We start from the raw sequence: 24,312 nt of genomic DNA, 5'->3' as shown, positions 1-24,312 counted from the left end.
AGTTTGCCCGGGAGGATCTGTAAAGTTCTAGTTCTGGCTGAAACCGAGCGGTGAATTTCTGCTGCGGATTTGGTTTCAACTGGAACGAACACCACCGGTTTCAGTCAGCCTCTACAGCACTCTAAACCAGCTTAGTGTCTGGGCTCTTTCCAGTGAACATTTAGAATAAACTAATCTGTTGATTGATTTTACTAAAGAGCAGGTTTAATATTTAAATCTTTTCTAATACTCCAGACTTGTACCTTCTTGTTTTCATTTCACCTGAACAGTGTGCTTCTCTTCCAGATATACATCAGGAGATGTGCGGCTGTGGGACACTCGCACTTGCAACTATACTGCCCCCATACTGGAACCAACACGGGATACCATCGAACTTGAATGTTTGCCACAGGTCTCCTTTGTGAAAATAAACAAGTCTCTGGCAGTAGCAGCTTATGAGAATGGTAATTAACCAGAACCCTTTTCCCTGTTTAAAAAAAAAATGCACACGCACAAAACACTTTTCAAAGATTAAGCAGCTATGGCTAGCTTTTTAAAATCTGCAATCTTCTATACACATGCCTGTTGCTTCTGTCACTCTAAATGCATTGGCCAGTGACTCTAAATGCATTAGCAGACATTTAAATATTGCACCCATTAATTCCCCTAGGTTTTCTGCTGAGGGATGGATAGTGCCAGGCTTGAGAAGAGCTGAGCCATTCTGAGCAAATAAATTGTTTGCCGTAAAATATTAATACACTAAAATTTTATTTTTCTCTGAGCAATTAGAAACACATTAATAAAAAGAGAGGACATATGGAGAAATATGAAAATCTAATGCAACAAAAAGAGGGAACTAAGTACTAAAAAAGTCCAAGCAGAAAAACAGCACAAAGGGCCTTAATAAAACACAGGGAACACAGTTCTTTCATATAAAAAATCCTTTAATAATGGAATTTGATTGGAGGAAGACCCGACACGGGTCGTGTTTTGGTGCTACCGCACCTGCGTCAGGGGTCACACCAATGACTAAAAAAACCTTCAACAGACTAGTTTCAACTGTCTGATGTTTTCCAGAGTTTTCCCTCATTGTGACTCACACTAAAGGTGTGCGTGAGTTCTTCACTGCATGTTTGGAGGGAAAACTCTGGCAAACATCAGACAGTTGAAACTAGTCTGTTGAAGGTTTTTTTTAGTCATTGGTGTGACCCCTGACGCAGGTGCGGTAGCACCGAAACACAGCCCGTGTCGGGTCTTCCTCCAATCAAATTCCATTATTAAAGGATTTTTTATATGAAAGAACTGTGTTCCCTGTGTTTTTAAAGGCCCTTTGTGCTGTTTTTCTGCTTGAAATATGAAAATCTGAAATGGTGTAAAAGACAAATTAACTGGCTATTTGCTGCTTCTGGGGGGTAGTTGTAGCAGGACACTTAGGGGTAAATTCAGTAAATGATGCACGAAGTTAGGCACTGGAAAGATCCAGCTAAACAAGTATTCTGCAAAAGGGCTTTCTGCACAGAGTGGTCTTTGCAAAATACTAGTTTAGCACAGATCATGAGCCTAACTTTGGGCGCAGCACTTACTCCTGCTGAGACATGGTGTAAATAATGGCACTTCATTTCTGGGAATGCCTCTGATACACCCATGGCCACGACTCCTTTTCAGTTGCTTAAGAGAGAAGGTAGGTGCCTAATTAGTGCTTGTTAAGGCCAGTTAACTGTTACACATAACTGACCCTGTTTCATAACTGGTTGTGCAATTGCGTATTTTAGAGAATTTGGAGGTTAATGTGAAACGTATAAAGTAGTACCTATTTTAGTTGTCACAAATATCCCTAATAGCACGAACATTCTTTCTCACAAATTTACACCTGTATGTTTCTTCGCTTAACGTACGCAATACAGTAATTAAATTAGTAGAAGGTGCACGAAACTATGATCATGTTTCTTCACTATTGAAAGAACATCATTGGTTTCCTATTATGTTAAGATATTGGAATTGGCCATTTGGCATTTTACAAGGGAGTTCTTGTTTATCTTTCCAATGTGCTGATACCTTACTCCATGCCCAACACTCTTTGGTTAAGATCGTAAAATTCTCTTGATTTTCCCACTTAGCTAAGGCACAATTAGACTGTACACAGGAGCCCACATTTCATTACCTGGCACCAATGTTGTGCAATTCATTACTTTAGTACTTCAGATCCAAGATGAATTTTAAGAGGTTTTAATCTGTTCTAAAGACTTATTTTTCTTGGTCCTCTTAAATACGTAGTTGTGTCTTTTTGGCATACAGTGGATAGCTCATTTGTAGGCAGAGATTGATGACATCCACCATCTATTTTGCCCATTAATAATAGGTTACTTTTATTGTAAACAGCTATGATTTTCCTTGAAGAATGGTATAGAAGGTGCTTCAATAAACATAAACGTAACATTTTTGTGAGCAATATTGTGGAAAGGCTGTCTGGAAATGTTTGCCTCTTTAAAGATGACACCAAAATCTGCAATATGTAGACACCCCAGATGGGTATAGATTTTACAAAAAGGGATCTAGCAAAACTTGAAGAGTGGTCTAGAATTTAGCAATTCAAGAAAAATGTTGCCCATTAGCATTAAATCTTAATTGCTAAATTCTAGACCAAGTTTTGCTAGATCCCTTTTTGTAAAATCTATACCCATCTGTGGTGTCTACATATTGCAGATTTTGCTGTCATCTTTAAAGAGGCAAACATTTCCAGACAGCCTTTCCACAATATTGCTCACAAAAATATTACGTTTATGTTTATTGAAGCACCTTCTATACCACTCTTCAAGGAAAATCATAGCTGTTTACAACATTTTTCTTGAAGTTTCCCTCCAAATGTTTGATTTCTTTTTCAGATACCCAATATGTCTTTTTTGAACCAGATTGGTCGGAAAGAATGTTATTAGATTAGGGAAACTAAGTAGTTAAATCTGGTAGGTGATGAGATGTAAGATGGTGCAAGGTTTACACCAGACAGGATGATTTTTTTCTATTTTTCTTTTATTATGTTAGATTTTTTTGTAAGTGTTTTTCTTCCTCTCGAGATGTGGACTAGTATGTTCCTTAAGTTCTTCCTTTACTTATTTTTTAACATTTCAATTTAAAAAAAAAAAAAAGATTTAATGCCAACAAATTCAAGATCTTTCATCTTGGCTTCAAAAACCCAAGGGAGTGGTACTGTATAGGGGTGAAATACTTCTGTGCACAAAAGAAGAGCTGGATTTGTGTAGCTGGATTTTCAGAAGGCGTTTGACAAACTACCTCATGAAAGACTCCAGAGGAAATTGGAGAGTCATGGGATAGGAGGTAGAGTTCTATTGTGGGTTAAAAACTGGTTAAAAGATAGAAAACAGAGAGTAGGGTTAAATGGTCAGTATTCTCAATGGAGAAGGGTAGTTAGTAGGGTTCCCCAGGGCTCTGTGCTGGGACCACTGCTTTTTGACATATTTATACATGACCTAGAGATGGGAGTAACTAGTGAGGTAATTAAATTTGCTGATGACACAAAGTTATTCAAAGTAGTTAAATTGCTGGAGGATTGTGAAAAATTACAAGAGGACCTTAGGAGACTGGGAGACTACATAAGTACATAAGTAGTGCCATACTGGGAAAGACCAAAGGTCCATCTAGCCCAGCATCCTGTCACCGACAGTGGCCAATCCAGGTCAAGGGCACCTGGCACGCTCCCCAAACGTAAAAACATTCCAGACAAGTTATACCTAAAAATGAGGAATTTTTCCAGTCCATTTAATAGCGGTCTATGGACTTGTCCTTTAGGAATCTATCTAACCCCTTTTTAAACTCCGTCAAGCTAACCGCCCGTACCACGTTCTCCGGCAATGAATTCCAGAGTCTAATTACACGTTGGGTGAAGAAAAATTTTCTCCGATTCGTTTTAAATTTACCACACTGTAGCTTCAACTCATGCCCTCTAGTCCTAGTATTTTTGGATAGCGTGAACAGTCGCTTCACATCCACCCGATCCATTCCACTCATTATTTTATACACTTCTATCATATCTCCCCTCAGCCGTCTCTTCTCCAAGCTGAAAAGCCCTAGCCTTCTCAGCCTCTCTTCATAGGAAAGTAGTCCCATCCCCACTATCATTTTCGTCGCCCTTCGCTGTACCTTTTCCAATTCTACTATATCTTTTTTGAGATACGGAGACCAGTACTGAACACAATACTCCAGGTGCGGTCGCACCATGGAGCGATACAACGGCATTATAACATCCGCACACCTGGACTCCATACCCTTCTTAATAACACCCAACATTCTATTCGCTTTCCTAGCCGCAGCAGCACACTGAGCAGAAGGTTTCAGCGTATCATCGACGACGACACCCAGATCCCTTTCTTGATCCGTAACTCCTAACGCGGAACCTTGCAAGACGTAGCTATAATTCGGGTTCCTCTTACCCACATGCATCACTTTGCACTTGTCAACATTGAACTTCATCTGCCACTTGCACGCCCATTCTCCCAGTCTCGCAAGGTCCTCCTGTAATCGTTCACATTCCTCCTGCGACTTGACGACCCTGAATAATTTTGTGTCATCGGCGAATTTAATTACCTCACTAGTTATTCCCATCTCTAGGTCATTTATAAATACATTAAAAAGCAACGGACCCAGCACAGACCCCTGCGGGACCCCACTAACTACCCTCCTCCACTGAGAATACTGGCCACGCAATCCTACTCTCTGCTTCCTATCTTTCAACCAGTTCTTAATCCATAATAATACCCTACCTCCGATTCCATGACTCTGCAATTTCTTCAGGAGTCTTTCGTGCGGCACTTTGTCAAACGCCTTCTGAAAATCCAGATATACAATATCAACCGGCTCCCCATTGTCCACATGTTTGCTTACCCCCTCAAAAAAATGCATTAGATTGGTGAGGCAAGACTTCCCTTCACTAAATCCGTGCTGACTTTGTCTCATCAGTCCATGTTTTTGTATATGCTCTGCAATTTTATTCTTAATAATAGCCTCCACCATCTTGCCCGGCACCGACGTCAGACTCACCGGTCTATAATTTCCCGGATCTCCTCTGGAACCTTTCTTAAAAATCGGAGTAACATTGGCTACCCTCCAGTCTTCCGGTATTACACTCGATTTTAGGGACAGATTGCATATTTCTAACAGTAGCTCCGCAAGTTCATTTTTTAGTTCTATTAATACTCTGGGATGAATACCATCAGGTCCCGGTGATTTACTACTCTTCAGCTTGCTGAACTGACCCATTACATCCTCCAAGGTTACAGAGAATTTGTTTAGTTTCTCCGACTCCCCCGCTTCAAATATTCTTTCCGGCACCGGTGTCCCCCCCAAATCCTCCTCGGTGAAGACCGAAGCAAAGAATTCATTTAATTTCTCCGCTACGGCTTTGTCCTCCTTGATCGCCCCTTTAACACCATTTTCGTCCAGCGGCCCAACCGACTCTTTGGCCGGTTTCCTGCTTTTAATGTATCTAAAAAAGTTTTTACTATGTATTTTTGCTTCCAACGCTAATTTCTTCTCAAAGTCCTTTTTTGCCCTCCTTATCTCCGCTTTGCATTTGGCTTGGCATTCCTTATGATCTATCCTGTTACTTTCAGTTGGTTCTCTTCTCCACTTTCTGAAGGATTGTTTTTTGGCTCTAATGATTTCCTTTATCTTACTGTTTAGCCACGCCGGCTGACGTTTAGTCTTTTTTCCCTTTTTTCTAATACGTGGAATATATTTGTCCTGAACCTCCAGGATGGTGTTTTTAAACAGCATCCACGCCTGATGCAAGTTTTTTACTCTGCGAGCTGCTCCTTTCAGTCTTTTTTTCACCATTTTTCTCATTTTGTCGTAATCACCTTTTCTATAGTTAAACGCTAGCGTACTTGATTTCCTAGTTTCACTTCCTTCAATGCCAATATCAAAACCGATCATATTATGATCACTGTTATCAAGCGGCCCTCGTATCGTTACCCCCTGCACTAGATCATGAGCACCACTAAGGACTAAGTCTAGTATTTTTCCTTCTCTTGTCGGCTCCTGAACTAGCTGTTCCATGAAGCTGTCCTTGATTTCATCAAGAAATCTTATGTCCCTTGCGTGTACAGATGTTACATTACCCCAGTCTATATGCGGGTAATTGAAATCCCCCATTATTATTGTGTTGCCCAGTTTGTTCGCGTCCCTGATTTCCTTTAACATTTCCGCATCCGTCTGTTCGTCCTGGCCAGGCGGACGGTAGTACACTCCTATCACTATCCTTTTCCCCTTTGCACATGGAATTTCAATCCACAGTGATTCCAAGGAGTGTTTTGCTTCCTGCAGAATTTTCAATCTATTTGATTCAAGGCTCTCATTAATATACAATGCTACCCCTCCACCAATCCGATTCACCCTATCACTACGATATAATTTGTACCCCGGTATGACAGTGTCCCACTGGTTATCCTCCTTCCACCAGGTCTCAGAGATGCCTATTATATCTAATTTTTCATTTAGTGCAATATATTCTAACTCCCCCATCTTATTTCTTAGGCTCCTGGCATTCGCATATAGACATTTCAAACTATGTTTGTTGTTCCTAAGTACATCATGCTTAGTACTTGACAGTATTAATTGGCAATCTTTTGTCTGATTTTTATTGTTATTTAAAGATACCCGATCTACTACAATCTCTTTTGCAACCTCACTATCAGGATACTCTATCTTCCCTGTTATGGTGATATCTTTGAAAGATACCTTATCCCGAACCATGCTCTTTTGAGCGACTGTCGGCCTTCCCCCCATTTCTAGTTTAAAAGCTGCTCTATCTCCTTCTTAAACGCCGATGCCAGCAGCCTGGTCCCACTCTGGTTAAGATGGAGCCCATCCTTTCGGAATAGGCTCCCCCTTCCCCAGAATGTTGCCCAGTTCCTAACAAATCTAAAGCCCTCCTCCCTGCACCATCGTCTCATCCACGCATTGAGACTCTGGAGCTCTGCCTGTCTCTTGGGCCCTGCGCGTGGCACAGGTAGCATTTCAGAAAATGCTACCCTGGAGGATCTGGATTTCAGCTTTCTACCTAAGAGCCTAAATTTTGCTTCCAGAACCTCTCTCCCACATTTTCCTATGTCATTGGTACCCACATGTACCAAGACAGCGGACTCCTCCCCAGCACTATCTAGAATCCTATCTAGGTGACACGTGAGGTCCGCCACCTTCGCACCAGGCAGGCAAGTCACCAGGCGATCCTCACGTCCACCAGCCACCCAGCTATCTATATGCCTAATGATCGAATCACCAAGTACAACAGCTGTCCTAACCTTTCCCTCCCGGGCAACATTTGGAGATATATCCTCGGTGCGAAAGGATAATACATCCCCTGGTGGGCAGGTCCTGGCTACAGGAGTACTTCCTACTTCACCAGGGTGATGCTCTCCTTCTAGGAGACCTCCCTCCTCCAAGGTAGCACAGGGGCTACCTGACTGGAGGTGGGACTTCTCTACAACATCCCTGTAGGTCTCCTCTATGTACCTCTCTGTCTCCCTCAGCTCCATCAAGTCTGCTACTCTAGCCTCAAGGGAACGGACACGTTCTCTGAGAGCTAGGAGCTCTTTGCATCGGGCACACACATATGACACCTCACCAATTGGGAGATAATCATACATGTGACACTCAATGCAAAAGACTGGATAGCACCCCTCTCGCTGCTGGACTGCTGACTCCATCTTAGTGTTTTTTGAGTTTTTCCGTAATTTAAAACTTGCTAAAGTATTAAGGATATCAGCCTATCACTAACTTACAGTTCCTCCTTTAAACCCCAATCTTCAAGTTCCGAAAGCACAAGCAAAATTTGTTCACTTACCAGAGAAATATCCTCTTCTCCCAGAACTTATTAGAAGGAAAGTTTTCGCGCGCCTAATGGCGCGCGGCACCTTGAGCAGAGGCCCCGAGTGGATCGGAACGGACCTGGGAGTCACTCTGGCGAAGGCTCCGAGGATATGCAGATGAGCTGCAAGTCCTCCACGGCACCTGAGAAGGCAACCGGTGGGAGAGCTGGGCACCTCTCAACCAAGAAAAGGCTTACCAGGGGTTAGGCCGAAGCCAGCATTCCTCCCCCTGAGGGTCACCTGATCCTGGCTAAGAAGTACCTGGTAGACTGGGCGTCTAAATGGCAGATGACGTTTAATGTGAGCAAGTGCAAAGTGATGCATGTGGGAAAGAGGAACCTGAATTTATAGCTATGTCATGCAAGGTTCCACATTAGGAGTCACGAACCAAGAAAGGGATCTAGGTGTCGTCATTGGTGATACGTTGAATCCTTCTGCTCAGTGTGCTGCTGCTGCGGCTAAGAAAGCAAATAGAATGTTAGGTATTATTAGGAAAACAATGGAAAATAAAAATGAGGATGTTGTAATGCCTTTGTATTGCTCCATAGTGCAACCACACCTCGAATATTGTGTTCAATTCTGGTCGCCGCATCTCAATAAAAGATGTAGTGGAATTAGAAAAGGTGCAGAGAAGGGCGACAAAAATGATAAAGGGGATGGGATGACTTCCCTATGAGGAAAGGCTAAAGCGGCTAGGGCTCTTCAGCTTGGAGAAAAGGCGGCTGAGGGGAGATATGATAGAGGTCTATAAAATAATGAGTGGAGTTGAACGAGTAGATGTGAAGTGTCTGTTCACGCTTTCCAAAAATACTAGGACTAGAGGGCATGCGATGAAGCTACAATGTAGTAAATTTAAAACGAAAAGGAGAAAATATTTCTTCACTCAACGTGTAATTAAACTCTGGAATTTGTTGCCAGAGAATGTGGTAAAGGCGGTTAGTTTAGCGGAGTTTAAAGAATGTTTGGACGGCTTCCTAAAGAAAAAGTCCATAGACAGTTATTAAATGGACTTGGGGAAAATCCACTATTTCTGGGATAAGCAGTATAAAATGTTTTGTACATTTTTGGGATCTTGCCGGGTATTTGTGACCTGGATTGGCCACTGTTGGAAACAGGATGCTGGGCTCAATGGGCCTTTGGTCTGTCCCAGTATGGCAATACTTATGTACATATGACTTAGGCGTGATCATATCTGATGATCTAAAGGTGACCAAACAGGTACAAAAGGTGATGGTAAAAGCCAGAAGGATGCTTAGGTACATAGGAAGAAGAATGGCCAGCAGGAAAAAAGATGTAATAGTGCCTCTGTATAAGTTTCTGGTGAGATCCCATTTATAGTAGTGCGTACAGTTCTGGAGACCGCATTGTTAAAAGCAGGATAAAAGCATTTCGGAGTTGGTCCAGAGGGCGGCTACTAAAATGGTCAGTGGTCTTGCTCATAAACCCCCAGATTCTATATAGAGCAACCAGTTTTCCATGTTCAAATTTGGGATGGATCCTAAAATGTATGTGCATCTCAATTAACAAGCCAGTAATTGAATACTAACAATCAGTTGGTGTTACTATCAATGGGGATTTGTGCGCACATCTGGCAGCATGCTATTCTATAGCATTGTACGCCCAAAGCCCATAGCTCACAACCTGAAAAGGATCGTGGACAAGTCAGAAGCATTCTCACATGCGGTGTTATAGAATTTGGGTGATCTGTGCCCAACTTGTGTGCCAGGATTTATACTAGGATTCAATTGATCCAAGTCCTTGTTCCCAAAGGCGTGCGGGAATCCAAGCTAATTGCACAGTTCTATAAAAAGCAAGTGCCCCTGTATAGATCCGCGCTTGGTGTAGATTTTTTTGGCGCCATTTACTGAATCTGGCCCAAAGCCTATGGGGACAGCCTAAAACATCTCAATAGGTACACTTTGGAGCAAAGGCGGCAGAGGGGAGATAATACATCAGTGTCATAAAGGCACAAGAGGTGAGTCTCTTTCTGTAAAGAAGTATTTCCTCAGGTTACTGCTCAGTCTATTCCTTTTCACCTTTATCCTTCCTTTCGGTTGAAAGAGTATGAATGTTTGGCATGGCCTACCAGTGGAGGTGTGGAAAATAAGACTATATATCCAAATTCAAGAAAGCATAGCTTGTGTTCTTGCTGTACACCACTTTGGCCGAATTCCTTCAAAAAGGCAGTAAATAAATCCTAACACACAGAATCTCTAATGGAGAGAAAGAGTGGATGAGTAGACTGGATAGGCCATATGGTCTTTATATGCAGTCATTTTTTATGTTTTTATGTTACACTATTCATACCATCTCTATTTTTCTAGGATTCCAAGAGAGTAAATCTATAATAGGCCCCTATTTTTTTTTTTTTTAATTTATATTTATTAACATTTTCCATTATTTTACAAGACAATCCGCTTGTTCAGGAAAAGTATATAATTATTTACAAAATTGTAAAATAATAATAAGAACAAGAAAAAATAAGTGAGGCAAAGCATCACAATAAGAAATTATACTCAAGTCCATAATTGTGATCCAAGATTTCAGGAAATTATTGGAGACAATATAAGGATTTATCAAAAAAAGGAAAATTATACAAATATTGTTAAGTGGAGTAAACATATAACTTAACGTTTATCCATTTTCGCCGAGGTTATGAGTGAGGATACATGAGACAGTTCTGTGAATACATATTTTTTCTCCCCAAGCCTGATTATACACTTGCAGGGGTATCTTAAAAAAAAGGCACCCCCCAAGTGCAGAATTTCAGGCCTGAGGAGAAGGAATTGTTTCCTTCGTCGTCGGGTCTCCTTAGAGACATCAGGAAAAAGTAAAACTTTTAAACCCAAAAAGGGTTTATCTCTATTACGGAAAAACAAACGAAAGATCCAATTCTTATCTGGTAGTAATGCAACTGTAGCCACCAATGTAGCCGCAGTTGCCATTTCGGTATCCGAAGTCTCAAGCAAGAGAGAGACATCAATCGGAGCTTCGGGTTGAGAGGTTCCTTTCCCTGGGATATAGTAAACCATAGTCATTGGAGGCAAATTCTGTTCAGGAATTAATAGGTTTTCACGCATATAGCGCTTCAGCATATCTATAGGAGTAACATTTTGAAGTCTAGGAAAATTGATAAATCTTAGGTTATGATTTTTAGTATAATTGTCAAAGGATTCCATTTTGTCTCTAAGATTTGTCAAATCTTTTACCATAGTAGATTGTAGCGTTTCAAGCTTCATAATTCTCTGATCCAAATTGAGAAATTTTCCATCCAAATCTTTAATCTGTTGTTCTTGTACCCCTAAGTTATTTTCCAGAATTTTAATTTTTGGTTGAAAGTCATTTATCTGTTTAAGGAAAACTTGTCCCAGATTGGAAACCAAATCCCACAAAGCTTCTAGTGTCACATCCTTTGGTCTAGTAATAAATTCTTTGGGTAATTCAAACCTTACAGGCTGGTCTCTGTCTTCACTCGGTCCCTCGGCGTCTCTCCCCTCAGTTTGCAGCGTTTCCACAGGCAAACCGCTCTCCAGTCCCGCCTCTATAGTAAGGGAGGCTTCGATTCGGCGTTCTTCTGGGTCCCTGACCTCTCCAGGAGTGGACCCCGTCGAATCCAAGAGAAAGGAACTGGCGCCTATCGGCTGGGGAGGAGGAGTACGTTCAGCGGGGCTAAGGGTCACTTCAAGACCAGAGAGCACCGAAGTCTCCGTTTCGCCGGCGCGAACCTCTGGCAGCAAACCGCCGTCTCGGTGAACTCCTTGTGATCTCAGGTATCGATCCAACGGACCAGGTAATGAGGGGGTAAGCGGGGAAGCCCTACCCGCTATTCTCCCTCTTCGTTTCGGCATTTCTCAGGAGCGTGAGTCACAGCAACCTAACAACTTGCCGCCATCCTGAGAAATGCCGAAACGAAGAGGGAGAATAGCGGGTAGGGCTTCCCCGCTTACCCCCTCATTACCTGGTCCGTTGGATCGATACCTGAGATCACAAGGAGTTCACCGAGACGGCGGTTTGCTGCCAGAGGTTCGCGCCGGCGAAACGGAGACTTCGGCGCTCTCTGGTCTTGAAGTGACCCTTAGCCCCGCTGAACGTACTCCTGCTCCCCAGCCGATAGGCGCCAGTTCCTTTCTCTTGGATTAAAAAAAAAAAAAAAATAGGCCCCTATTTTTTGTCTATTTTATAAAAGGTATATACCGAGTTTTCTTTATCTAACAGATATCTGGCAGAAAGCACACCTGTATTTATAGTGCAGTCACACCAGCCCTATAGTCCGTAGGTGTTGCTATAAGTTACCCGCATATTTACACATTCTGTCTATGCTCTGCCCAAATCTGCCCATGTGCACAATTACTGGAAAATACACATCATCGAAACATGGCTTGTACTTTTCCACTAGTCAGTATTCTTTAAGAGGTCATTTATGCGTGTTACTTGCCACTTATGTGCATAAATGACTAGAAAACAGCCATTTATGCATTTTCTTGGTTCCTAAAACTAGGTACCCCATTATAAAATTGCTTCCCCTCCCCCAAGTGTCCTCCATTAGAGTATATCCCAGCTCTCTGTCATGCTTCAGTTGATATGACATTGAGGAGCCAAAAGCCTATCATTGTTCGATCAATGAAGGGGCTTCTTCATGTCAAACCACCATTGCAAAAGCCCCCTGTGCTATGGGACCTCAACATTATCCTTTCATTCTTGTGAAGTCAGCATTTGAGCCAGTAGAATCGGCTTCACTCAAGCATGTTACCTGGAAAGCACTTTTTCTTGTAGTAATCTCAGCTGCAAGAATGTGAAATTCAAGCCTTACCTATAAACCATATACCCAATTTCATCACAAGGTAGTAACTGTTCTGTGGTAAGAAGAAAATAGTGCTTATGTCCTGTCCACATAAGAATCTGAATGAGAAGGCCCCTGTAAACTCAAGACTGTAAATGGGTTGTTTGACCCTAACTGAGTTGGTATTCTGGTAGCCCAAAGAACATTGGAAAGTTGGCTGGCATCCTGCTTCCAATTCTAGTGCTGTCTAGCCCCTTAAAGCTACCATGGCTCTCCTGAAATTTGTTTTGCTAGACACCATATGGAACATGGCTGTGATGTGGACCTCGCTCCATAACTTTACTTCACATTACTGCTTGGACTGGTCCATAATCAGAAGCATGTATTTGTGCTATGCTGGCTAATCTGTCCTTGTGATATTGTGATTTTTTTTTTTTACATTTGTACCCCGCGCTTTCCCACTCATGGCAGGCTCAATGCGGCTTACATGGGGCAATGGAGAGTTAAGTGACTTGTCCAGAGTCACAAGGAGCTGCCTGTGCCGGGAATCGAACTCAGTTCCTCAGTTCCCCAGGACCAAAGTCCACCACCCTAACCACTAGGCCACTCCTCCACTTCTCACATCTTTCCTTGATCAAGCATTGGGCAAGTATTGAAAGACTGGTAGCCCTGAGCTTTGGGAATCGCTCACTTATGTGCCTGACTCAGTGCTGTTTGTAGTGTTTTGTTGTCGTAAAGCTAGTCCCCTAAAGAAGGCCATTGTTTGAATAGACACAGTGGGAAAAGTGTCCAGTGCCAGTTTCTGAAGAAGGTGACAAAAAAAGGTCTTGTTGAACCAGAGGTGAGTGAAACTTATGAACCAGAGGCATTTTGAACTTATTGCTAGAGAGATCACTTTTTAGGAACCTCTCAGTACTGGGATCTTGCAGAAACTCTAAATTTGAAACTCTCCTTGTGAGTTAAGTACAAATTTGTGTGAACATAATCAACAGAATACGTTTTGCTAGTATTGCTATTTTGAGTACCCCATTAATATTGTCACTTAAAATTCAATCTTTGGTTTTTCTGTCCTGAGTTATGAATTTTAACTTATATATGCATAGATTACTGGCTAAGAGTTTTCCCTCCCACTCAGAATGAAATCCAAAGCTTAGCTTGATACCAGCTATCTAATGAGGCCTACACCGGATAGCATTCATGCTCAGCTTGGTATTTTCACTATTCAGGAACTGTGCACATAAAACCAACAGCTTTAATCAGAAAACTAAGCATGTACGACTTAGATCATAGAAAAGCCTCATACAAGGGAAACCATAGTTTCATTTTTAGTGAGTTTTATTAGGGGAGATATAGTTCAAGAATGGCAGCAAGGACTGAGTGTCTGTACTCATAGGCTGTAGTCTGAACTCTCCCTCTGGATTCTTATGGCCTTTGGCAAGATTCTTTCCCATAAGACTATTGCCATTTTGGTTCAAACGTAGTAGTCTAAATGCTATAATGAATACCTGCTCACAGAAACTGAACTGAGACTACTAATTTGCATCACACAGGGAACTGAATGGCGATCTGCTGACAATGATGCATGATCACTACTGTTACTGCTTTTTATATCTATACTAGAGGTATGTGACACTGTTAGAAAAAGTCCTTGCTCTTTGGATTTTAAAATGTAATCATGTGGATCAGACAAATAAGAGACTTCGTTGCCAATCTGAGCCAGAAGCAGATCAGCTGCTTAGAAGTTTACAGTTTATTCAAGATTTGATATAGTGCTATTTGAGAATACGGACACAGCTGTTTACAGTATTACAGTATCAAAATTGAAAAAAAAGAAATACAGCTTTATATAACAGTGGTTCTCAAACCCGTCCTGGGGGACATTAGCTAGCCAGGTTTTCAGGATATCCCTAATGAATATGCATGAGACAGATTTGCATGTCTTTCATCTCCATTATATGCAAATATTTCATTAGGGATATAATGAAAACCTGACTGGTTGGAGCTCCCCCATGACTGGTTTGAAAACAACTGATACACAGTATCTGTAGCTGCTTTTCTGTACTATATATCTCATGTTCTTGTTAAGTCTCATTATCTCCCTCCACTGCCCTGCTACAATCAATTTCCAAATGCATCCAAAAATAAGAATGTGTTAAGGCCTTTCTTGAATACCTGATGAGATGATGCCACTTGTGTAAAAATATCAGTAAGAGGAGCATACCACACTGAAAATGGTGTGTGACCAACTGCGTCTGAGCAAATAAATCTGAATATATCTATTAGAAGGTTCTGCTGCATAGATCTCGATGGAGCTTGGTATTAGGAAACAAGAGAGAAAAAGTGGAATGCCAGAATGATAAATTTTATGTACAGTTATTAGATATTTATTAGAATGTATTTACCGTCTTTTTGAAGGAATTCACTGAAGGCGGTGTACAGTAAGAATACAAACTTGAGCAGTAGGCAATTACATCAGAAAAATTGTTCAAATAACAATGCAAAATATGGCATGGTATACTACTTACACGATATGTAATAGAGCATTTTAATTGATAACGATGGGTACAGCAAAGATGGAACATATAGATAGATAAAGGAGTAAGAGGCGTTAGAAAGTAAGGTGACTAATTTAAAGAAAGTTGCACATAAGGTCAGAGAGATGGTTAAATATTAAATGTATATTTAAATGTAATTCTGTGGGAAACTGAGAGCCAGTGTTCTTTTTAAGAGCAGTGTAACATGGTCCTATATGAATGGATATTTAATAAGTTTAATTGCCATGTTTTGGAAGATTTACAGATGTTGATGTTACTTATAACTGTAGGAATGTACAGTTCTTAAAGCTTTGTATGGAAATAAGCAGATCATTCACAATTTTAAAAACATTTTTCTTAGAAATGCAAGAAAATGTAAGACACATGTAGTTTGATAATTCATTGTCTATGATTACACCTTTAGGAGCAAATTCTCAAAAGGTCACTGAACTTTAGGCACCAGGATGATGTGTTCCAAGTGTGAATTCTTTAATAGAATACTAGCATAAGTCTGCAGTTCCATGCCAGACTTTAGGCTCGAGTGCTTAACCGCCTACCAAATGCTCGTGCCAACCACATAACTGCTAGTATTCTATAACCCATGTGCCTAACTTCTAGGTTTGCCTCGACCCACTCGTCTCCCCCCTCCCCCTAAGATCCATGCCCCTGTGCACTGCACACTATGGAAAGTGTGCACTCAGTTTATAGAATACCAACTATTTTATTTTTATTTATTTATTGGGATTTATTAACCGCCTTTATGAAGAGATTCACCCAAGGCGGTCTGTGTACAGCAGCTACAGTTTAACATAAAGCTTACAATTTTGTTAATAACATTACAATAGTAAAATATCCCAGAATAAACATAAATACAATAAATGAGGTAAATTTGAAACCAGTAAATTGAAACCTAATAGAACTCAGTGAAACAGTATCAAAAATATGCACATTTAACTGCACTAGAATTCAAATACAAGAGATAATACAATGTTAGCATAATACTAATGATACACCTAATAAGCATGCATTAGAACATTCAACTAACATAGATATGATCCTAATGTTTTTCTACAATATGGCTTACCATATAGCTGGGGGACCAAGAGCAGATATATGATGGGAGCATGGTACAGAGTCAGTTGGGATGCATAGATGGTTAGCTAAACTGAAGGCAGGTTCTTTGTACAGTTAAACAAGACATAAGGAACTAGTCTGAGTTACAGTGTGTGTAGCAATCTAGTCCAGGTGTAGAATGAGTGTATGTATAGTTGGTCATCCTATGTATTATTAAAGGCTTGGGAGAAGAGCCAGGCTTTCACAGCTTCGTGAAGTAGAGGTAGTCTCGAGTTACACATAGCCCCTCTTGAAGTAAAACTAAGGTCTGTTACACACCTAACTGCCAATTAGCACCAGTTAACAGCAATAATTGGCAATTATTGGTGGTTAATGCTTATTAGCTTGGGCAGACTGGATGGACCATGCAGGTCTTTTTCTGCCGTCATCTACTATGTTATTATGTAAGTTAGACATGTAACAGACCTTATTCTACAAATTACGTGCACAACTTTGCATACTAAACGTAAAATGGGGCACCCAAATTTATATAATTTTGGGGATAATGTTTTGTAGGTATTTTAAAATTTTTAACCTGCTTAAACCTAAGTGGCTTGCATTATAAACCATACATAAAAGATACATGATTGCCTCAATTCACAATTAAAATGTAGAAAAAAGTTTTAAAACTTATCCACCTTACACATGTGGATGCGTATTTTCAAAGCACGTAGACTTAAAAAGTTACATTGTAACCCATGGAGCTTTGTAAGTCTTAGTGCTTTGAAAATGAGCGCCCCATAGTCTAATACCAAAGACTGTAACATTACCTAGTGGGGAAGGCCTGTGCAAAAAAATAGGTCTTCAATGCTTTCTTAAATTGCTGCAATGTCGTACTGAGCTGTAAATACCCAGGTAATTTATTCCAATGCATCAGCTCACTGTTTGAAAATGAAGCCTGCCTAGTCTCTACGAAATGTGTGTCCATCAAAGAAGATATAGAAAGCAGTCCTTCAATTCTGTAAGTTGGTCATTTCCTCATAATTTAGTGGGGGTGTATAGTAGACCGAGCTCATTGTCTTTCCACCCAAACCCACTTCTCCTCTCCCTCCACTCTCTATTTCAGTCGATAACACCTTCATCCTCCCTGTCTCATCTGCCCGCAACCTCGGAGTCATCTTCGACTCCTCCCTCTCCTCTGCCCATATCCAGCAGACAGCCAAGACCTGTCGCTTCTTTATCTATAACATCAGCAAAATTCGCCCTTTCCTCTCTGAGCGCACCACCCGAACTCTCATCCACTCTCTCATTACCTCTCACCTTGACTACTGCAACCTACTCCTCACTGGCCTCCCACTTAACCATCTATCCCCCCTTCAATCCGTTCAGAACTCTGCTGTGCGTCTTATCTTCCGCCTAGACCGATATGCTCATATCACCCCTCTCCTCAAGTCACTTAACTGGCTTCCGATCAGGTACCGCATACAGTTTAAACTTCTCCTACTAACCTACAAATGCACTCAATCTGCAGCCCCTCACTACCTCTCTACCCTCATCTCCTCTTACGCTCCTACCCGTAACCTCCGCTCAAAGGACAAATCCCTCCTCTCAGAACCCTTCTCCACCACCGCCAACTCCAGACTCCGCCCTTTCTGCCTCACCTCACCCTATGCCTGGAATAAATTCCCTGAGCCCATACACCAAGCCCCCTCCCTACCCATCTTCAAATCCTTGCTCAAAGCCCACCTCTTCAATGTCACTTTCGGCACCTAACCATTGTACCTCTATCCAGGAAATCTAGACTGCCTCAATCTTGATTGACTGCACTTTTTGTCCTTTAGATTGTAAGCTCCTTTGAGCAGGGACTGTCCTTCTTTGTTAATTGTACAGCGCTGCACAACCCTGGTAGCGCTTTAGAAATGTTAAATAGTAGTAGTAGTAGTGTGATTCATATTTACCTTTCTCTACTAAAAAGGCTGTAAGTAGTTTAGAAATATCCCAGAAATGGCTGCATATTGAATTCTGAAATACATAGATTATGTGTATAGGGCAGTGTTTCCCATGTCCAGTCCTGGAGCACCCCTTTTCAGTCAGGTTTCAGGATATCCACATGAATATGCATGAAATTGATTTGCATACACTGCCTCCATTATATGCAAATCTCTATCATGCACATTCATTGTGAATATCCTGAAAACCTGACTGGCAAGGGGTACTCCAGGACTGGACTTGGGAAACACTGGTATAGGAATTATGTAATGAACATGTCTTACACACTGTGAACATGCCTTCACCTTCTACTTGGAGTGGAGTAAAACCCTTAGAAAGCTCACCCAGCTTCTTTGTGGCCCCAGTAAATCTGGGATTGCCATTGCCAATCATCCAGTTGACTAGCAGGACTGCCTTCCCTTCACTCACCCTTGGCTACGCCACTGCTTCTAAATGGATATCACCATTAAATTAAGTGCTGTGGCTGATTCTTAATTTCAAATGGTGGTTTCTCCAGGTGAATATTAATCCCATCATTTCCTATTATTTAATTACAGTTTTTCTGTAAACTTTGAGAAGCTTGCTTAATTTCTTTAGATTGTTGGTGGTTTTGTGCTTTTATTTCTCTTGCTGGAGGGATTTTACACTTATTGCAAATCCTGGGATCCAAAATGTTCTTCATGAAAGGAACAATGGACAAAACATTACCTATTGGTCCTAAATTACGGCTAGTTTCCAGCTTGTATTCTTGCCCTTACCTTGATTACTCTGATGTTGTCTGTGACTGCTCACCCCCTGGTTCTGCTTCCTGTAGTTATTCTTGGTTGTAGGCAGTGGTGAGTTTGGATGATTGCCCCAGGCGCTGTGCTGCTGCAGTAACCTCACTGCCGCACTATAATTTTCTGTGAACTTGGAGGCGGAGCCACACCTATTACTGTTTCCAGGTCTCTCCAACCCTGCTGATTCCTCCATCTCCAAATTTTAACTTCACTAAGCAGATTCCCAGCTTCAATATGCACATTCTCCTGATTTACATTCCCTGATTGCCAACTTTGATTTTGCTCTTCCCTTTGACCTGAGTTTGACTATGTAATCCAACTGAAAGTCTTGATTGTCAGTAAATTCTGAGATTCCAGACAATCTTTTTTGAAGGTAAAAGATTAACGGTCAGTACAAGATAAGAGGTACAAATGCTTGACATTATCTTAAGAAAGCTGAATTTCTTATTAGGACAGTAGTGAGAGAATATTCTGGCCTCCACACTCCATCAGTAAACCTCAGCAGGTTACTAAGGCTCAATATGACAGGCCCAGGGTCACTTTACTGGGAGATTATAGTTTATATGTGTCTGTGGGATATCAGAGTAATGAAATGGCCCAGCAAACTTCAGCTGTACAGTTGCAGCTGCCAAAGCTAGTAAATATCAGCATGGGTACCACCACAGAGGATTCGCAAACGAGGACGAAGTGAAAATTATACTGGGCAGGAAGGGAAAATAGGAAGCTTCTACTCTTTGCTTCTCCAAACCCAGTATGAACACCATACACACACCTGGGGCAGTGAGATTTGGCAACTTAATGCACAGTTGTGATTTTTTTTGAATTCCAACCTACTGGCTTAATATTTTGTCTGCCTTGTTTGCCTGTTGTCAGCACTGGCATGGCTCCAGTTTGATTTTACCACTAATTGTGTTGCCTGTTACCACATAGAAATGAATCAAATAAAAAATGCTTTTCTTGAAGCATTAGATAAAGCAGGCGAGCATTCTGTGTAATGAGCAGATGCTACTAATGCAGGGATAGGATGGACCTTGCCAGGACTCCATCTGCTCCATGCTTGCATGTCGTTGGCCAAATGCCACAGCTACTGGGACAAGCAGTTTATTTGAACTCTCTCCATGTTCCCTGGTTTTGTGTATGAAAAGTTTTCTCCTCCCAGACATCTTTTCTTTTGGACCTTTTCTTAGTGCCATCTTAGAATCTGAGATCAACAAAATATTTAGTGTTATCCTGATACATTTACTAAAACCAGACAATAAATTCCATTCAAAAACAGTTTCCTAAATTAAGTGCTGGCAACAACAAATATGTAGAACGTTTGTTTTGATTTAGAGCAAATCCACAAATTTGGTAGACTGAGCACAAAGAGATGTTAAATGAAGTATTTATGGAATACTTCATTTGGTGAAGCTGTTAACAAGCAAAGAACCTTTATGGTCATTGTACTTGACATTTGGCCAAATCTAAATAGATTTTCATTTTTGAAATCATTGACAGCTGTGTGTTTTTAACATGTCAGGAACTATTGGCAGTACTTTTACCCCTTTCTCTACAGCTTCTAGTTTGATGGTTCCCTGTTGCAAAGGGCAGAATGGAAAATTGTACAGCAGTAAGTGTGTAGAAGTTAGTAGTTATAAGTCTTATAGTACGAAAAGCTTGAAGTATATGTAGGAATGAAGGAAGAGAAGCAGGAAAGGAGCAGATACCCTATAACCTTTCAGGTTTTTAGGATTGCAGTAATCAATATGCATTGCATATAGTGAGTCTCCAATATCGATTAATTACTGTGGATAACCCGAAAACCCCACATTGTGGGGTCACCAGGACAGGCTGGGGAAACACTGGAATAAAGGAAAAGATGTAATAAATATATCTGATAATAAGCCCCCATGGAGATGCATACATGGAAGCATGTGATCTCCATTTTGTTTACATAAGTATTGCTATGCTGGGACAGACCGAAGGTCCATCAAGCCCAGCATCCTGTTTCCAACAGTGGCCAATCCAGGTTACAAGTACCTGGCAAGATCCCAAAACAGTGCATTACATTTTATGCTGCTTATCATAGAAATAAGCAGTGGATTTCCCCCCTCACTGTTCATATCTCCCTCACCATTATCACCATTCATTTCTCCCTGTCTCTCACCTAACCCACTCATCCTGTTAGACTGTCACTGAAATGCTTTGATGTTTCACTTATATATACTGTCATCTGTCAACATTTGCTTATTTCTGATCTGACAAAGAAGGGCACCCTTCGAAAGCTAATCAAAAAATGTATTAAGTTAGTCCAATAACAAAGATATCATCTTACGTTCTTTTTGTATGTTTTATTTTATTCTATTGAAAAGATTGCCGCAATGAGGATTCCACCCCCCCCCCCCCCCCCCCCATTTCGGCAAATCTGAGTGATCTGTATGAATGTCAGAGGACAAGATGGATGTGCAGCTCTCACAGTTAGTGATCATTTTTATTTGGATATAACTCATACCTTGGAGGTGTTAGTCTAAATTTGTACCTGAAGCAATGGAGGGTTAAGTGACTTGCCCAACGTCACAGGGAGTGTTGTCAGGATTTGAAATCTATCCCCACTTGGAGGAGTGACTCTTAAGCTTCCAGAGCTTTCTTGCATGCTCTAATGAGCATGTACAGGATAACTTTTGCAATCATTTTTTCTTTCCTTATAGCCTAATCATATTCATTCAAGTTGCTGTTTTTTTTAACTGCCCAAGCATTCATCATCTCAGGGCAGTTTTACAACAATACATAGAAACATTAGAAAAATAAAGCCAGATAAAGACCATATGGCCTATCCAGTGTGCCCATCCACTATCCCCTCTTCTCCCTTAGAGATCCTATATACTTGTCTCAAGCTTTCTTGAATTCAAATAGTCTGTCTCCTCCGCCCAGAGCCTGTTCCACAGATTCATCATCTTTCTGTAAAGAAGTATATACTCAGCTTAGTTCTGAATCTATTCCCTTTTACCTTCATCCTATGCCCCCTCATTCCAGACATTCCTTTCAACTGAAAGAGACTCAACTCCTGTGCATTTGTGCTACGTATGTATTTATATGTCTCTATCATATCTCCCCTCTCCAACCTGTCTTCCAAAGTTATACATATTGAGATCTTTGTCCCCATACGTTTTATAATAAGTACTAGCCGTTAAAAACGGGCGAGATTTGTAATTCTCACCTCCATGTCCAGCAGCCCTGCTCTCTCCCCTGCCCTCCCCCCATGTCCAGCAGCCCTCCTGTATCCCCTGGCCTCCCCCCCCCCCCATCCACCAACCATCCTCTCTCCCCTGCCCTCCCTCCATATCCAGCACCCCTCCTCTTTCCCTTGGCCTCACCCCCCCCCCCCCCCCCCCCGTTCACCAACCCTGCTCTCTCTCCTGCCCTCTCCCCATATCCAGTAACCCTCCTCTCTCCCCTGCCCTCCCCTCCATTGATCCATGTCCAGCAATCCTGCCCTCCCCCCCATGTCCAGCAGCCCTCCTGTCTCCCCTGCCCTCACCCCATATCCAGCAACCCTCCTCTTTCCCTTGGCCTCCCCCCTACCCTGTTCTCTCCCATGCCCTCCCCCCATGTCCAGCAACCCTTCTCTCTCCCCTGCTCTCTCCCCATGTCCAGCAACCCTCCTCTCTCTCCCCTGCCCTCCCCCCATGTCCAGCTACCCTCCTCGCCGCCGCTCCCTCCTCCCTCCATGCCGGGCCCCCTGCACTGACATGAGAGCACCTCTTACCTCCGTGTGAAAGTACTGCAGGCAGCAGCAGATTGCTGTGCTGCTGCCTGCAACGCTTCCACACGGAGGTGAGAGGCACTGTCATGTCAGTGCAGGGGGCCCGATACGGAGGGGGGATGGAGCAGTGGCGACGACGTTGGGGATGGAGTGGAGGGTGTAAGTTGATGCACCAGCGATGTTCCTTTCCTTCATCTCCAGGCTCTTCAGTGGCAGCAGCAGGCCGGCAGCATCCGTTTCCCTCTCTGTTCCGCCCTCTGACGTCATAGTAACATAGTAGATGACGGCAGAAAAAGACCTGCATGGTCCATCCAGTCTGCCCAACAAGATAAACTCATATGTGTATACCTTAGCTTGATTTGTACCTGCCTTTTTCAGGGCACAGACCGTACAAGTCTGCTCAGCAGTATTTCCTGCCTCCCAACCACCAGTCCTGCCTCCCATCACCGGCTCAGGCACAGACCGTATAAGTCTGCCCTCCACTATCCTCGCCTCCCAACCACCAACCTCTCTTCCCCCATCTGCTCCGCCACCCAATTTTGGCTAAGCTTCTGAGGATCCATTCCTACTGCACAGGATTCCTTTATGCATATCCCACGCATGTTTGAATTCCGTTACCGTTTTCATCTCTACCACCTCCCGCGGGAGGGCATTCCAAGCATCCACCACCCTCTCCGTGAAAAAATACTTGTCTGCCCCCCTTCAATCTCATTTCATGTCCTCTCGTTCTACCGCCTTCCCATCTCCGGAAAAGATTTGTTTGCGGATTAATACCTTTCAAGTATTTGAACGTCTGTATCATATCACCCCTGTTCCTCCTTTCCTCCAGGGTATACGTGTTCAGGTCAGGAAGTCTTTGCTCGTACATCTTGGAACGCAAATCCCATACCATTCTTGTACCTTTTCTTTGCACCGCTTCCATTTTTTTAACATCCTTCGCAAGGTACGGCCTCCAAAACTGAACACACTATTCCAGGTGGGGCCTCACCAATGACTTGTACAGGGGCATCAACACTTCCTTTCTTTTGCTGATCACACCTCTCTCTATACAGCCTAGCAAGCTTCTCGCTACGGCCACCGCCTTGTCACACTGTTTCGTCGCCTTCAGATCCTCGGATACTATCACCCCAAGATCCCTCTCCCCCTCAGTACCTATCAGTCTTGACGCGAGGGCGGGACAGAGAGGGAAGTCTCTACTGCGCATTTGCGGGTGACTCGGTCAATTGTCTTTTATATGTTTGATTGCCATACGGGGAAAGACCAAAGGTCCATCGAGACCACTAACCATTTTAGTAGCCTCCCTTTAGACTGACTCCGTCCTGTTTATCTTTTTTTTGAAGGTGCTATCTCCAGAATTGTATATAATATTCTAAATAAGATCTCACCAGAGTGTTATACAAAGGCATCATTGCCTCCTTTTTCCTACTGGCCATTTTTCTCCCTATGCACACAAGCACCCTAGCTTTTGCTCTTGACCTTTTTCTGAGGTATAAGACTCTGGTGAGACATCATTTAGAGTATTGTGTACATCTGGAGACTGCATCTTCAACAAAATCTTATAAAACTCGAATAACTG

General features: G+C 42.2%; 1 protein-coding gene across 1 annotated transcript in view; it reads left to right on the top strand.

The window, feature by feature from the left end:
* Positions 1 to 24,312, top strand: part of FBXW8 (F-box and WD repeat domain containing 8) — a 331,216-nt gene that overhangs the window by 205,200 nt on the left and 101,704 nt on the right. The window contains exon 5 of the mRNA XM_030219095.1: positions 286 to 443. Coding sequence (XP_030074955.1) covers positions 286 to 443 — 158 coding nt within the window. The remainder of the gene's footprint in view (positions 1 to 285; positions 444 to 24,312) is intronic.

This window comes from Microcaecilia unicolor, chromosome 11 (assembly GCF_901765095.1).
Source record: "Microcaecilia unicolor chromosome 11, aMicUni1.1, whole genome shotgun sequence".
Lineage (NCBI taxonomy): Eukaryota > Metazoa > Chordata > Amphibia > Gymnophiona > Siphonopidae > Microcaecilia > Microcaecilia unicolor.
The sequence above is the reverse complement of the archived record's forward strand: the minus strand, read 5'-3'. Positions and strand labels throughout refer to the sequence as shown.